This window comes from Bicyclus anynana, chromosome 2 (assembly GCF_947172395.1).
Source record: "Bicyclus anynana chromosome 2, ilBicAnyn1.1, whole genome shotgun sequence".
Taxonomy (NCBI): Eukaryota; Metazoa; Arthropoda; class Insecta; order Lepidoptera; family Nymphalidae; genus Bicyclus; species Bicyclus anynana.
The window spans coordinates 6,055,564-6,072,463 of NC_069084.1; the positions used below are offsets into that span (position 1 = coordinate 6,055,564).

General features: G+C 36.4%; 1 protein-coding gene across 7 annotated transcripts in view; it reads left to right on the forward strand.

The window, feature by feature from the left end:
• The window catches only part of LOC112045610 (myb protein), a 63,469-nt gene that overhangs the window by 40,373 nt on the left and 6,196 nt on the right, over positions 1–16,900 (forward strand). For 5 of the 7 annotated variants that reach the window (XM_052889284.1, XM_052889293.1, XM_052889299.1 and 2 more), the window contains 11 exons: positions 3,999–4,096; positions 4,588–4,722; positions 5,506–5,671; positions 6,719–6,927; positions 7,329–7,420; positions 7,954–8,105; positions 9,094–9,240; positions 9,663–9,748; positions 10,103–10,295; positions 10,567–11,274; positions 11,820–14,727. In XM_052889284.1, coding sequence (XP_052745244.1) covers positions 3,999–4,096; positions 4,588–4,722; positions 5,506–5,671; positions 6,719–6,927; positions 7,329–7,420; positions 7,954–8,105; positions 9,094–9,240; positions 9,663–9,748; positions 10,103–10,295; positions 10,567–11,274; positions 11,820–12,479 — 2,646 coding nt within the window. In that variant the 3' untranslated portion in view covers positions 12,480–14,727. Of the gene's footprint in view, positions 1–3,998; positions 4,097–4,587; positions 4,723–5,505; positions 5,672–6,718; positions 6,928–7,328; positions 7,421–7,953; positions 8,106–9,093; positions 9,241–9,662; positions 9,749–10,102; positions 10,296–10,566; positions 11,275–11,819; positions 14,728–16,743; positions 16,858–16,900 lie in introns of those variants that run through there. The other 2 variants (XM_052889327.1, XM_052889305.1) reach the window with 2 other exon arrangements.

The following is a 16,900-nucleotide window of genomic DNA, read 5'->3' on the forward strand; positions in this document are numbered from 1 at the left end:
CCGTGTATATGAATTTACTAGCGGATGCCCCTGACTATGTCCGTCCTTAATCCTGCAGCTTATCGGGAGATAGTTTACAATTAGTATTTCATCGTTGTACGTCACAATCAAGTAGTTTTCGAGATTTCATGATGAATGGCCTTTCGCATTTAAATATTAAGATTTTGTAACCGAGTTTACTATTTATCTCTCTTTTTAGCAATCATTCAAGATTAAAACTTTTGAACATTTAGGCATTTATTTTTTTATAACATTGTCTTACTTGCTTTACTTGCGACTTTTTCTAAATCCTTATGTTTCTTTTAATGAATCTATTCATGATATTATGCCTAATACGGTAAAATGTTAAATATTTTTACAAAATTTTCCATATAATGCCTAATGGAATGCCGACTAGGTGTGACAATATTGTCTGTAGAAACAACATAATTAATACAAAATATATGTGTATTGTAGGCAGATTGTGTATTGCGAATTATATACAGCTTTATTTCATTAGCAGCAATTTTTTGACATATAGTATTTAATACAATTTAACTCAATGCTCATATAGTTGTACTTAACATTTCCAGGTTTACAGTTTCAATCAATAGTCTAATTGGTAGGCCATTGGACTATTGTCTTACACGATGCGATATTGATTCAAAGATGCTACCAACTTTAAATTCCCTCTCCAACAATTTTCTGCCAAATCGGTCCAGCCGTTCTTGAGTTATAAATAGTGTAACTAACACGACTTTTATTAATATGCATACAAGATTTCTTACAAGAAATCAATAGCCTAGAGTGGCATCTAGAGAGAGAGAGAGAGTACGTGAAGCCGCTTCAGTTCCGGTCATTATTACTAACATGATCGAAAAAAGTGTCAAATCGCCATAAGTCTGTCGCGTTGAAGCATAGTGGTGGGTCTAAGCTCCATATCCATCTATAACGACAGAGGTGTAGCCCTACAGTAGGATGTTCAAAATAGCCTGTTTTATGTAGGGTCCTTATGTAGGAGTACATACAAAGTTTACAAACTAAGTAATTTTAGGCATTAGATCTGTGACTAATCCGCCAGCTGCAAAAACAAAACGCCTTGCCCATTAAAATGTTCCATTCACACGCAATAAAAAGATAAATTTAAACAGGATCACTTTAAGACCCAAGTAAATATAATGTGTTTGCCTGGACGCATTTAGACGGTGACATAGTCTGTGACCTTGATTTTTTTCCTATCCGTATATGTCCCCCAGAAATTATCCTTGACTAGGGTGGCCATGATTTGCTTTCGAAAGTGCAGACAACTTCTTTAATACGTTAGAAGCCACGTTAAATGTACAACAAAGCAGTCAACACTTTCTGAGGATTTTTCATTTTCTTACTGTAACTTATGTAAGCTTTTTTTATGTGTAATGCCCTGTCTGTTTTTCTTGTTTGTCGTCTGTGTTCTTGGCACGTATAACTTGAACATCTAATCAAGGCAAGAGTGAATAGGCAAACGCGCTTCATGTAAGACCTCATCATTGCTTTTTATCAGGCATGATTTTAGTCCAACGCAAGCTAAGCAACATGAAAAAAAAATGTCTAGTGACTGTGGCTTATTCGTCGGCTTTTCGAAGAGAACAGCAAAATAATTTAGTAAAACCGAACTGCTAATAGTGCTTTAAAAGCTCAGGCATAACCATACCCATAACGAAAAATTTTCAAATCCTGGGACAGGAAACTCAAATATGGTAGTTCTATGCCCTAATCAATTCATACCAGACGTTAGTATGACTTTGCAGGTCATTTTAAATTGAAACTTGAGACATGTTAGACAAGTACATTTTATTTTTAGCGTTCAGGAGCATTAGGCACTTTTTTAAAACGTAGTCTTTACTATAACCTCAGTGTCCTATTGTTGTTAAACAGTAGAGATTTCACTATGTAAACCGTAGATATAAAAGTAGATGAAATAATCTGTACTAATATTACAAAGAGGTAGGTAGTTAAATATTGAGACTTCGTTTGGTTGGTTGTGAGGGTTGTTGGAGAATCTCTGGATCTACTGAACCAATTTTGAAAATTGTTTTATTAATAGAAAGCCACGTCATTTTTGAGTGTCATAGGCTATTTCTTATCCCCGCATTTTCACGCAAACGGGAACTGCGCGGGTGAAACCGCAGGGCATTTATTAGGCAGTAATTTACAATATTTTATAACCTATCTAAAAATTCGTCATGCCTATATTGAGCTTTCAATACACGTGTTAAGTTATAAGAGGCGTGGGCGTAAGGGACAAAAAACTCCTTTGTATAAAATATAGCTTGTAGCTAATTGTCGTCCTTGAGAATAATATGCCGTCATATTACACTTTATAGCTATAGTCCCGTGGGTACTTGAGAATCAGGATTTTATGATGTAGGATGTGGATTGTGGATGTAGATACGTGGGTTATAGTGCCTTATTGAATGGTGGGAGGTCTTAGTTTCTATACTCAACTTGGGTTGAGGAATTTGTCGACCTTGTAATATTGCTAGTGAACAATAAAAGATAAATTTATCACCATATTGTTGTTATCTTTTGTTAGAAAGTTTTATTGTTACTTATAGAATGAGTTATTTAAATAAGACATGACATATAGCTTGGTTTATGTAGATAAAGACTGACCTATTGTGCAACTCTTTCATAATTTATCTAGTATTAATATGTTAGTGAGAAGGATTTCTTAATTTGGGAATTATTTTTAGGATTACCTGTTTTTAACAATGTTCAATTTTATGCACTCCACTGATTTGGTTATCATCATCATAAAAGCCAATGGAGGTCCACTGGACATAGGCCTCTTGCATGGTCTTCCAAACACAATTGTCTTGAATAGCCAGCATCCTCCAGCTCACTGCAGTCAACTCGATATACTGATTTACTAGTGATAGAAAACTACTAAACTAATAAATGTGGTAGAGTCTAGACACTGCCAAAAAACAAAGTCATTCAAAGCTCAATTTAAGATCAATAACACCTTTATTAACTCATTAGGCATAAATACATATTGTCGTGTGACAAGTAGTTTTTTTTTCTTAAACAGGTAGTAGGTACCTACCGCTCACAGCTGATCAAACGATTATTGTTATTCGAATTTTTCCCAACACCGGATCGCCTTGAGAAGTAACGATTCCAGCGTTTTGTTGAACGCTTCTTTTGTACCTTTTTTATTGCTTATACCAATTATATTGGTCATTGAAGATCTAATAACGATACTTATGGTTTAGAAGGACATAGATTCTCAAACTTATAATGCCCAGCCCCAACATCCTTAAACTTTCCGGGCCCTGGAAAATTATAAAAATATTATGAAATACTAATATATCATAATGTTTTTTTCGATTGGATCGTAAATAAAATATTTCATGTCATCCTTTATAGATAACTTTTCTTCTTTAAGAAAGATCTTTACGTCTATGTATCACCTACTTAATTAATGTCATCCTTTAGTTCTTTTTTTATCCTCTACGGAAATATTTGCACAAGTGTAAAACTATTATCTAATTTTCAGCTGCCCATGTTCCCTTTGTATGTCAACGCAACTTAATTTACACTTCATTTACTTCTGCCGCTCTGAAAGGCCAGAGGCCACTTTGGAATGTTATCGTCCACTTTGAGAACCTATGGATTAAAAGATCGCGTGGAACTTACTCGTTTTTACGTTATCATAAAAAATAGGAGCATGACTATTGACTATGTGGATTGAAATATTGTTTTTCAAATCCTTCATCGTGTAAGCTTGGTCGTATAGAAAAAAAAAACAAAGTAACGTCTGCTTTTGAATAGTATGTTTCGTATACATATAGGTACATTAAACAAGTACACCTAATATCGAACACCATTTTAGCTTAGGAACGCCAAGCATACCATTGATCTAAAAAAACCCCAAAAGTTTAACTCAAAAGAAGAAGCCATAGACTACAGCTATATGACGTGAAGTAATAGGATGTTATAAGGTGCCTTTATTTAATTTATATGTTTTATTGTTTCAGGAGGACGAAAAAGTCATAGAGTTAGTATCTAAGTATGGTCCAAAGAAATGGACATTAATTGCAAGGCACCTCAAGGGAAGGATAGGAAAACAGTGCAGGTAAGTTAAAACAAGTATTTTTTTTTTATTTTTTTTTTAATTGTCTGTCTGACTGTCGTGTTTCCGTGAATCGGATAAATTTAGAAAGACATATTTTTTATGCTCAAGTCTCTTCAAGGTTTCAGTCTTAGCTAGCTACCGCACCCTAGCATTTAGCGAAGTAAACCCATAGACATTTGTCCCGAGTTTCAACAACCTTTAAGTTTAACACGCTACCATCCGTCATAGTCAAACACCTAATCTATACTCAATAGTGCCTGGTTTGTTCAGTGGTTAGCCTATGTGGCTTCGGATGACTAGGTACTGGATTTGAGTCCAGGGTTCTGCCGCGTAAACCCAAGACACTGTAACTTAAGTTACAGTGTTTTGGGTTTACACGGCAGAACCCTGGACTATTTGAGTCCAGGGCGTTGGGCAATGAAATACTGAGCATTTCTTTCTTTCTTTCTGTTTTTTAAGTATGAAATTTAACTGGTTTTGTTCCATTTCAGGGAACGGTGGCACAATCATTTAAACCCGTCGATAAAGAAAACCGCGTGGACGGAACAGGAAGACAGAATTATATATCAAGCGCACAAACAGTTAGGGAACCAATGGGCCAGGATCGCCAAACTCCTGCCGGGCAGGTATTGTATAATTTTTGTTTTTTATTCTTTAGTTAGCCCTTAATTTCAATCTCACAAATGATGATGTAAGGGGCTAACTTGTTAGGATGAGGATGAAAATCCACACTCCTTTCGGTTTCTATACAACATCGTACTGGCACGCTAAATTACTTGGCGCTAAACTATTTGTTGGCAGGGTGGTAACTAGCCACGGCCGAAGCCAAAAACTTGGCTTCGGCCGTGGCCTGATTATTGAGACATCGTGGACTAATTTAGACGTGGGCGAAGTTGCATCAACGAGCCCTTTACTTTGAGTTTCAGAACAAATGTTCCTAGAAATGTACCCAATAGATCCATTTCACAGCCCACTTATGTGGGGTCGGCACAATATGTAATCCTGTTTCATTCTTTAGATAGGCTGTAATATTGTTTTTTTTTGCTTTTCCATTCCTTAGGCAGGCCGTAATGTAGCGCATAAATCCTATTCCATTGTTTAGGCAGGCTGTAATATTAGCGCATATATCTTTTTCCATATTTTAGGATGGCTGTGATATAGCGTACATTTCTTTTTTAGTTCTCGATAGCTGTAATGTAGCGTACATTTCCATTTTAATTTTTTAAGTAGGCTGTAATATAGCGTATATTACCTTTTCCATTAAGTTGGCTGTAGTATAGCGTAGATTTCCTGTTCTATTCTTTGGGTAGTATTAATATATTGAATTACTGAATATATTGATACTGTAAATAGATAGTGTAATATATTGACCAATTAATTCGAGTTTCAAATTTTTTCTACTATTTCAGGACAGACAACGCAATAAAAAACCACTGGAACTCGACAATGCGGAGGAAGTACGAGCCCGATCTGCTGGACGGCTTCGACACGCTCCGACGGAAGCCGCGGCTTAAGAGACACGAGCAAGTAAGCGACGAGCGTAGGGAGAGGGCTGTTACTGTCGCTTACACTGATGTTAGTTGGCTTTTTTTGTTGTTTTTTTTTAATATACAGGGTGTCCCGTAATTAAAGATTTATCTATTCAATACAAATGACTGCATTACGAAGCGAAGGATGGAATTTTGACGAAGATAAGCCGTCCCAAAGAAAAGGAAATTCATACCGTTTGATTTAAACTCCGGTTTCTCATACATCCATGCATGTATTCATTACAATGATGAATATGTGTGTATGGATTTTTAAAAGGTAACCCGGCGGGAATCGGCCTGTATAGACCCTTCGCCGCTGCTGCTTTAGCAATTTTAAGCGTGTAGACAGTAATTTAATCCGCATTATTTAACTAAAATCAAATCTTTAAAATATTAATTACAGCAGGTACAGATTCAAAAAATCCGAAGGATTTTTGCGAAACTAATCAAGTTAGTTTTAGATAATTAAGTGGCGTATCTCTCACTTGAATTTTATTCATTAATTATGGGACACTGTATATGTTTGTTTCTTTTTTCAACTTTTACTAACTTTTAATTTTTATGTAATTAATGTGAGTGTCTTGTCTTATCTTGGAAGCCAAAAGCCAGATTTTTATGTTTACATTTTATTTATTTGTGTACTTATTTATTTGTTTTATTGTTAAAAATCTGTCTAATAATATCTTTCTTTATATTTTTTTGTGTTTGTGTTTTTGTTTGCTATTGTTTTATTTGCCATGTTTCCACACAGTATGAACATAAGTTACTGATTGGTTTTTACACAGTATACAAATTATATTTAAATTAGTTTCTATACAGTATAAAAATTACTTTTCGATTGATTTCTACACAGTACAAAACTACTTACCGATTGGTTTCTACAAAGTTAAAAAAATATTTACAGATATGTTTCTACCTAATATAAAGATAACTTACAGATTGGTTTCAAATACAGTAAAAAAATGCTTACCAATTGACTTCTACAAAGTTAAGAAATATTTACCGATAGGTTTCTACACAATATGAACATAACTTACCGATTGGTTTCTACACAGTTCAAAAATTACTTACCTATACCAATATTTCTTTACAGTCAAGTCAGAACTGGAATGACCCGTTCAACGAGTCAATCCAAAGCAACTCATCCAACACAAGTCAACCGTCCAAGCAAGTGTTGCACTTCCGTCAACTGTTGAAAGATCAACTGAACAACTTGCAACATCAACCTGTAAGGAACAAGTCTCCAGACAGAGGAGGTTTAGTTGCTGTAGATTCAGTGGAGATCATAGGAACGCCTTTTAAGTAAGTTTATGATCTTTTTTTAATATGAAGTACCATGTAATAGGGTATAGTACAAGCATAATTATACTTACTTAGATAAAACTATTCGATGTACACATTTTATATAGAAAATTTATTTAGTAATTTACAAGTTTATTTTATTAAAATAATATCTAATCTAGCTTTCTATTTAGATTGGCTACCTAAAGCTATTATATTAACAAATTATTCTTTTTCGAGCGTGATGCCCGGTCACCATTAAATATTGGCAGACAGGCAGTATTGGTTATGTCCTCTAACTAAAATTTTCAAAATATGTGTCTTTAATGTACAGAATTAGACCTGTTGCAGTTTTGTTATAAGTATGACTATAGATAGATATTTTGATAGATGTGATTAAATGTGGAAACCTTGATTTTTAGATTCACGAACATAGAACACCTACCTGAAGAGTCCACAGTGAAGAATTATTTGAATCAAGTTGCGGTGGTTGACAGCAGTGATCAGGACACAGGTAAGTTCATCATTTATCGACATTATCATTGCCATTGTGTCAATACTAGCCCGTTCTCGTAAGAATGTAAGAATACGGGGATAAAATATGCCACTCACAAATAACGTTCTTTATTAATATAGATTATTTTCTCTCTCATTCGTACTCTTTGATTAAGTGAAAAATTAATTCATCAAAAATCATCATAATCAGCCTATGTCTACGGCTAATCGTAGGTCTCTTTTAAGGCCTTCCAAACAACATGGTTTTGAGCCGCTTGCATACAGTAACACTTTGCAACCCGCCTTTTATTGTCTGTCCATCTGACGATTTTGACATCATCCCCTGGTTAGGGGTCGACTAACACCTCGCTTTTCGGTGCGGGGTCGACATTCCGTCATTCATGACCACTTAGCTTTGCGACTCCTTGAGCTATTACTACACTATATTTGGTAAAGTTTGTTTTGCAGATCTCCTTATTCGATCATGCAGAGATACTCTGAGCATAGTTCTCTTCAAACTTTTTTAAACCTATACCTATTTTATTATTCCAGTAACTTACTCGGTCCAGTCAGAAGAGAACAAAGACGTCACAGTCTCATCGGTGTATCTGTCTCCGAAGAAGAAGAGCATGGACAGCAACAGCCCACCACCCATACTGAGGCGGGGCAAGGTGAAGCGACAGGGCATCACCCACAACCCACTTGTGAGTCTACGTATTGTATCGATTTTTACCTATCAATCCTAGGTTCTACACCTGATTGGGCTTTATTAATGGATACATATGAAAAACATTATAAAATCCCAAAGGATATTGCTTTTTAAAGATCTAGACCAGACATTTTCCTTTTTTCCAAACAAACTAAACATATATTACTTGAAGAGTTTGAGCCGTGGGAGACTGACACAAAGTGAATGAATATTAAGACCTAACAAATGAACTAACTAAAAATATGGTTAGTCTGTACGCTGTAGAAGTAGGTGCAAGAGGATTACCAGCAAAATATCTCTATAACTTGCTTAAAGACCTTGGCCTCACTAGAACGGCAGCAAGTTCTCTATTAGAACGGGTATCCTAAGCTACTATAATCGGTTTTACCAAATTTGGCTAGCCAGGGACCCGAGCGGAGAAGGGGAGTTTTAGCTAACTGTCAAGGATGTCCTTAACCCTACACAATCGGCCAGAAGTCCAGGAATCTCGGGTTTTGTATTTCTGCGGCACTTTGGACCCGGCACTCGCACTGTGAATCCATGCTAAGATATTTCGTCTCTTAGTACGCAATAGTGTAATGGGGAGTGTAATTAAACTGTCAAGGATATACTTAACCCTACACCCATCGGTCACAAGTCCAGGAGTCTGCTCGTTTTTTCTTTCTGCTACACTTTGGGCCCGGCACCCGGCACACATATTCGTCTCTCTTATGCCTATTTGGCCGATATTTTTATGAACTATTAGCAGATCCGAATGTAAAATTATGGTTTTATTTTAAATCCCGAAATCCAGGAAATTTGCCAATGTAATCCGAGGATTTCAATCCCGTAAATAACAAAGCGTCCGAATTCCCTAACCTGACTTATAGTGCTTTCTAACCCATCCTATCCATATTGTTAGTGCAACGCGGCGTAAAATTAATAAATATTTTTTACAGATATTAGAGTTTAAATAATAACAGTTTTTCTCAAATAATTTTCAGGCATGGGAGAAGTCAATATCAAAGATGATCGAAGGTGCCACGCCCATCAAAGCTCTGCCCTTCAGTCCGTCGCAGTTCCTCAACTCGCCCGCCGGACTCTCCTTCCCCGCCTTCGACACTCCGCTGAGACATTCGCATGGAAGCAAAGTAAGTTCATCATCATCATCCCTGGAACCCTCGTAACTTTAATTTTAGGCTATCCATGTAACACACGCCTTTATCTATCCTTGCATTTTAATATACGTAAAACTTGGCCACGTCATAATTTATAAGGATGCCTATAGGGGACACATTTTAATATATTATTTACCCTGAAAACATTTATTTTAGAACACATGTTCCTTGAACATTTTAAAATAATTTTCGGTAAAGAATATAACCCCAGAGTTATCCTATTTTTATCTATTTTTGTACACATCCATCACGCATTGCACGCACACATACGCATTTGTTTGCATGCATTCTTTTACTATTCGTCCCTTTAAACGCCCAACATTCAAACTATTGTCCAAATATCTAAACTGAACTGTCTTTAGAGTACAAAACTAATCCCAATATTTTGTTTTCAGGACCTAGGCGCTAGTCCCTTACTCCATACTCCTACGCCGGCAAATATAACACCCGGTGGAAGTCAATACAAGAACGAAACGCCAAAGTAAGTTTGAGTTTTGTTATAAAAAATATTTACTGCCTCATTGGTCCAGTGGTCAATTAGCCAGTTAGCCTGTTTAGTCAGTCATTTCACTAATTTCTCGTACATTTAGAAAGTTAGTGGTGACATGCCCCGTGCCCCTGTGAGCACGTTTAGTTGTCGGTTTGGTATTTATTATTTGGATAATAAACTTTATTTACAAAGAGAATGTCTAAATCACCTAAGCCGGCCAACCGCCAGCGTTTTTGGTTTATCCATCAAATCTAAGAAGAAGAAGAAGAAAATAAATTATTATAAATAGTCTTTATGCGTACAATTTTATGGGTACTTACTAAAGGTTAATATTTTCTATTTCAGAACACCAACTCCATTCAAAATGGCGATGGCGGAAATAGGCAAGAAGTCAGGCCTGAAGTACGAGCCGTCCAGCCCGGGCCTTCTAGTGGAAGACATTACAGAGATGATCAAACGTGAGGAGAACTCAGAGAGCACTGTACAGTTGAGCGACTCCATGTTATCGGGCACTGCGGACCAAGAGATGAATGTTCAGGTATGTCTTTTACCAGAGGCGGATTACTTTAGGCAGACAAGCTTACTTACTGTCTGTCGAGCATATAATTTTATTTACATTTATACGATGCTCGAAAAAGGTTAGTCAAGATCAAACGTCATTGGGTGCCTTTGCAGTGTCCTGGCGCCACTGTCTAGTCGGCGAGGTTAGGAGAAGAGAAATCTGATCTAACCTCTAAACTAAAAAGGATCTAAGAAGGAGGAGGAAACGTTGATGATGATGAAATTAATGATTCATATTTGTTTTCCAGGTGAACGATTCAGGCATTGGGAGCGGTCGACGCACCGCGGGCAAAGAGAACGTGCCGTCGCACAAGAAGGCGCGCAAGGCGCTCGCGCACAGCTGGGGCGCCGCCACCAGCACGCCGCACGCGCACTCGCACTCAGTGCCGGACGTGTCCTTCATCGTGGAGACTCCGGTGAGTTGTTGCCGTCCGTGTGACGTCACAGGCAGCGGGCGGCGCACCGCGGGCAAGGAGAACGTGCCGTCGCACAAGAAGGCGCGCAAGGCGCTCGCGCACAGCTGGGGCGCCGCCACCAGCACGCCGCACGCGCACTCGCACTCAGTGCCGGACGTGTCCTTCATCGTGGAGACTCCGGTGAGTTGTTGCCGTCCGTGTGACGTCATAGGCAGCGGGCGGCGCACCGCGGGCAAGGAGAACGTGCCGTCGCACAAGAAGGCGCGCAAGGCGCTCGCGCACAGCTGGGGCGCCGCCACCAGCACGCCGCACGCGCACTCGCACTCAGTGCCGGACGTGTCCTTCATCGTGGAGACTCCGGTGAGTTGTTGCTGTCCGTGTGACGTCACAGGCAGCGGGCGGCGCACCGCGGGCAAGGAGAACGTGCCGTCGCACAAGAAGGCGCGCAAGGCGCTCGCGCACAGCTGGGGCGCCGCCACCAGCACGCCGCACGCGCACTCGCACTCAGTGCCGGACGTGTCCTTCATCGTGGAGACTCCGGTGAGTTGTTGCTGTCCGTGTGACGTCACAGGCAGCGGGCGGCGCACCGCGGGCAAGGAGAACGTGCCGTCGCAAAAGAAGGCGCGTAAGGCGCTCGCGCACAGCGGTGCTTGTTTGCCGTACCAGCACCTTGGCATCCTCATTTCTATTTCGATCACCGCTCGCTGAGTTACTGAGATTCATAATACGTAGATACGTTAAATTTAGCAGTGTGTTTATTAGGAGATAACTCATTATGAATCTCTTCCCCGATAAGATTATCCCACAGGAGATTTCCCCCTCGTAGTTCAACATAGTTCAATAATCCGATATTAAACGGAGTTGAAACACTAGGAGAATTGATGATTTGATAAAAGAGGGTTATTGACAACCAGCATTCCAAATATTTTCGATGGAATTGTACAAAAGCAATGGTAACGGTTGTTATTGATGATTAGGGAGTGACTATGATATTATCTTGTGGGTACTATTAACCCAGAATACTGGCGGTAGTATATTAGATGATAGTCTTTCGTTATGCTGAACGTTTTTTTCTATTGTTTCAGAGCAAAACTCTTACTGGAGACAGTTCAGTGCTTTTCTCCCCGCCATCTATAGTGAAGAATTCGCTTCTGGACGAATCCACGAGCCTCCACAGCCTGATGAGCACCGAAAACACACCAGAACCAATGAATATCGAGGAAATGGACCTAGAAAACGTTATCTCAGAAAAAACTAAGGTACAACACAGGTCCTATATCCCTACTAATCCTCTACCTAACACCCTGGATCCTAACTTAATACTCTACGACGACATTTACGACAACCAGACGGACTTACGACCGAATCCCAATATATTTAGAAACATTACTAATATCGAATCTCCTAGGAGCTTCGCGAGATTAAACGCGGAGAGATTGCGTACTATTACAAATTCTAATGAGCTAGCTAATGTTAACACTTTGGGTACTATTAGTAATAACGTTAATAACTCTAGTAATGTTACAAATAACTCTTTAATAGCCCCAAACGAAGTACTCGCAAATGCGTTGGCCGATCACATATACAAAGTGACGAATCAAAAACCGTCCACGTCTCGTATAGATGAAATATTGACTAACAAAGTGATGAAAACGAATGAGGTTGAGAAAGAGAATCAATGGTGGCAAGTGGAGAAAGAATCTGATGATTTGTACAACGACTATTATATGTTCACAAATATGTGATATACGCTTTTTTTATAAATAGGGATTTTATTATTTAATCATGGCTAATGAATTGAAACGTAGTACGAGCGATTTTCTATGTCGTGTATTCTTTTACTAGAGGCGTGTATTTACGAAATATTACAGAAAACGATTTGGCCTATGTTAATTATCGTGAAAAGTTAGACGATATACAGGATGCTCGGGAGTATTTCCCATAACTTTAAGTTGTTGACGAGTCCGCTTTATAAGAGCTGAACTGCATAACTAATATTTTTTTAAAGAAAAAAAAAACTTTTATTGTTGTCATACAAAGTAATTCAAATAATTCCGACTATCCATGTAACACACACCTTTATCTATCCTTGCATTTTAATATTCGTAAAACTTGGCTACGTCATAATTATAAGGTTAAGGGACACATTTTAAGATCTATTTACTGAAGAAATATTATTTACCCCAAAATATTAATTTTAGAACACATGTGTTCCTTGAACATTTTCAATTAATTTTCGGTAAAGAATATATTCCCAGAGTTATGGGAAATACTCCCGAGTACCCTGTATAGGGTCATAGATATAGACCCAGATATACTCATAGAAGTTCTTCAGATCTATAGATAGCTGGACTTGCATTCATACAAGTGGCACTATTTATCGAATCACTAAAATTCCGTCAATAATATTATTTCTCTAACGATAATATTCTAATCGGTTATTTAATAACTTTCATACTAAAAATATACAAAAACAACAGTTCCCATTACCTGTATGATGGGCATAATATAATATGAGTATGTACTAAAATACAAAAGGTTGTGAAGTTAATATAAGTATTGAATTGTGGTATGTTAGTAATAAAGATCAATGGCTGCCGGCGGCTGTGTATATTTTATCATTTAATCACATGAAAATTCAGGTGACAAAGACGATTATAGTAGGTCTAAAATCATATTTTATAGACTAGAGTAAAATGATCATACAAATATTTGTTACGACTGATTTTATATAATCATTTAAAAAATATGAATCTGCAAATATACTAAAGCTGGATTTTAATTAATGGAACAGGATTTTCTGAATACATTTCCTTCAAGGAATAAAGTAGTATGTTAAATGTTTTTTTTTTGGAGATTTTGATGTAGTCATAAAATTAATGACTCAGGATGAGTCAGGATACTATCGTATTAGAATCTGATTTTAGGTCGTTTTAGGCTTTTTATATCAGGCAAGCATTAAGAGTAAAAAAAAGTCATGACTTTCAACGACAATATCTTGACAAAGCGCAAAGCTTTGTCTTTGTCTAAGGAAAGAGTAGAGTTTTTTTAGAGTAGTTTCTAATTTGAAATTTTTAGTCTTTAATAGATTTTTGCAGGGAATTACAAATAATCGATATTGTAAAAACTTTGTTTTTTTTTAAGATTAAAAATATTTCTTTTTGTCATGTAAAAAAGTTTAACTTATAGTGTAGGAGTAAGTGCACCAAAATATGAGATTAGGGCGTAGGCTACCAAAGATGAAAACTTCATCAAATGAATATATCCATCGATTTTAATATATTCATTAATATTTAGTTTATTTTTTTAATTAGGTTCTACGTTTATTAAAAGTTTACCTCAAGTTTACCATGCACCAAATTATTTTAGTGTTATTATTTTTTAATTTTTTCTAAGAATCGCGAGTATTAAGTGTTTAGGTTAGGTTTGTTTTCGACATTAAATAAATGTCTTGAAATGAAATAGGACTGGTTATAAAAATAATAAGTAAATGAATTTATAAACAATTTGCAATGCATTTAATTGTAGTCGGGATAGGAAGGCAACATAGGTTTTGGTAGACGTTGAAAGTATTAAAATTGGCTGTACGGAATGAAATTTAAACGTTAGGCTTTAGTTAGGTAGATTGTTTTAAGTTTTAAATACTAACAATCCTGTTAGGTGACCTCTCCTATCCTTGTATTTATTATATTGAAAGTCTATTAAATAGTATTTTGCTTTGTAATTTTGCGTGTAAATTTTTTTTTTAACATTTTTTTTATTTATTCTACTGCCAACGTCGTGTGTAATGTAATTACGAAACTATTTATTTTCTTTCACTTCTTTTTTGTTGAAATATTCACATTTTTAATATAAATCGGCAGCTACTTAAACGAGTGCTTTATTTGAAATGATAAAATGGCAACTCCCTGTGACCTTATCCACCTTGCACCTATCCTTTCCAGCACAGATGTAAAATATTTTGGGCGATCTTTTATTCTTTCACATATCAAATAATCAAGAAATGAAAAAAATAATCAAGTTTACATAATTAAAATCAATCATAACGAAATTCTGGTTCATTTTTGGCGTACAGAATTATGACTTCCAAAAACAAGGGTTTTATTACTTTAAAAGGTCTACATAGACCTTTATTTTAAAAGTTTGATACTGATATTGGAAACACAGTTCCAAAGTCCTTTTTAATTGTATGCAAAGTAATTTTATAAAAAAAGGCTTCTTTTTAAATAAATAGTTATTTCGCAGTTTATCTTATCATTTAAAACTTGATTACTATTTTTTTTGTCTTTGGTTTGTGAAAGTAAAAAATCGCCTAATATGTTTTATATTCCTGTCTTTCCCTTTACAATATTGACAGACCAGTGTTGAATCTACATTTATGATATTTATTTTACAAAAACGTATTTATTTCTCTTGTTGAACATTTGTTTTACTTTTTGTTAATAATTTATGTTTTTTTTTTAATTGTTTTAATTTATTTTGTAGCGCTAGTTTTTATGTATAGCGACGATACTTTTCTTTGTATGTTTAAAAATACGATTGTGTTTTTCTGTATTTTAGTTTAGTCACTGTCAATATTGTTAGTCCATTCCAAAGTCCAAAATGAGACCCTATGTCATTTTTTATTTCAATAAATGTACTTAATAACTAAGCTTTTTTGTTTGTTTTTACCCAAACGCTGCCATTTATCTATGAATATTTTATTTGCTATTTTTCTTTTGTTTTCTGTAAACACTACGTATTAAAATTATTGTGAAGCACGACTAAAACTCATCTGAGTATGCCCAACTAGTTTCAAATCCGTACGGGACCTTAGTCATGAGCTGGTACTTGCAACGCGAACGCGGTACGATCCAAACATAAAAGTTTGTCGTTACGTCGGGCATGCTCTGATGATGTATCACGTGAATTTTAGCGGTGTTTTATATTATAAGTATTTAATATGAATAACACTCAGGATAGTTTGAATTCTAAAACTATGTAGGTATTTTCTACTTAACCTTGATATGACTTTTAAAATTGCAACCTCCAAAATAACAGCTACTTCTGGTGCCTAAAATACTGTAATTTTATTGTTTTTTGAATAGACTATATAAAAGCAGCTTTGATGATTCTAGTTTGTCTATAATATTTACTACCGGTTCTAAAGGAAGATTAAATGAGCCAGTTAGAGACTTTTTGAATTTACAATACAGCAACTTACATTATGTCATCAAAGCCAGTTTATTACAAAAAACTAATCGTGAGAATACCTGCATACCAGAGAATTTTCTTAATTCTCTGCGTGTGTGAAGTCTGTCAATCCGCATTGGGCCAGCGTGGTGGACTATTGGCCTAATCCCCCTCATTCTGAGAGGAGACTCGAGCTTAGCTGTGAGCCGAATATGGGTTGATAAATGAATCTATTTTCTTGGCAAAAATGCTAAGGATTTGTAACTTCTAAGGATGCTTTATGAAACTGTTATAGAACGAAATTTCTATTTTATACAATTACTTAAAGTGCCTACCCTAGGTCCAACTTTGACACGCCGTTGACCACGTGGTACAGTAAAAAGTGATGTGGGCTCTGAAAATATCTTATATTAAAGAGAAAACCCTATAAAAATTAATATTTTCTAATCCACTCTAGTATTAATTAACTTCGTAGCCTTATTCCATGTACTACACAAAATCTATATACATATACATAATTATATAAGGTGGGGTTGAGTAAAGGTATGGTAGGGTAGGTGTAGGGTGGGAATATGGTAGGTTAGTTGTAGGGTAGGGGTAGGATAGTGGTAGGGTAGGGGTAGGGTTGGAGTAGAATAGTATAGGGGTAGGGAATGAGTCGTCCGCTAGTTAATATTAAATTTGATATGAGTCAACTACCTAATTATTGTCTTTACTGACTAGTTGGAGGGGATTGGCAATATATTTCATATCGAAAAGATAATTATGGCAAATATTCTTTAAAATAAATTGTTGAATGTTTAATGTGTTAGAACAAGGTCCTCGATTTTCCAATAGATATCCCGTATAGCCGGGGAGCCATTGGTGTTGAAGAAATCTGCAGTACGTTCCATTAAGTTCGACCAGGAACCCCCAGATGAATACAAGGAGGAGCGGACTTCTTTTATATTGGTTTGTATATGATCATCTTTTTTTTTAAATCTACAAGTTAGCC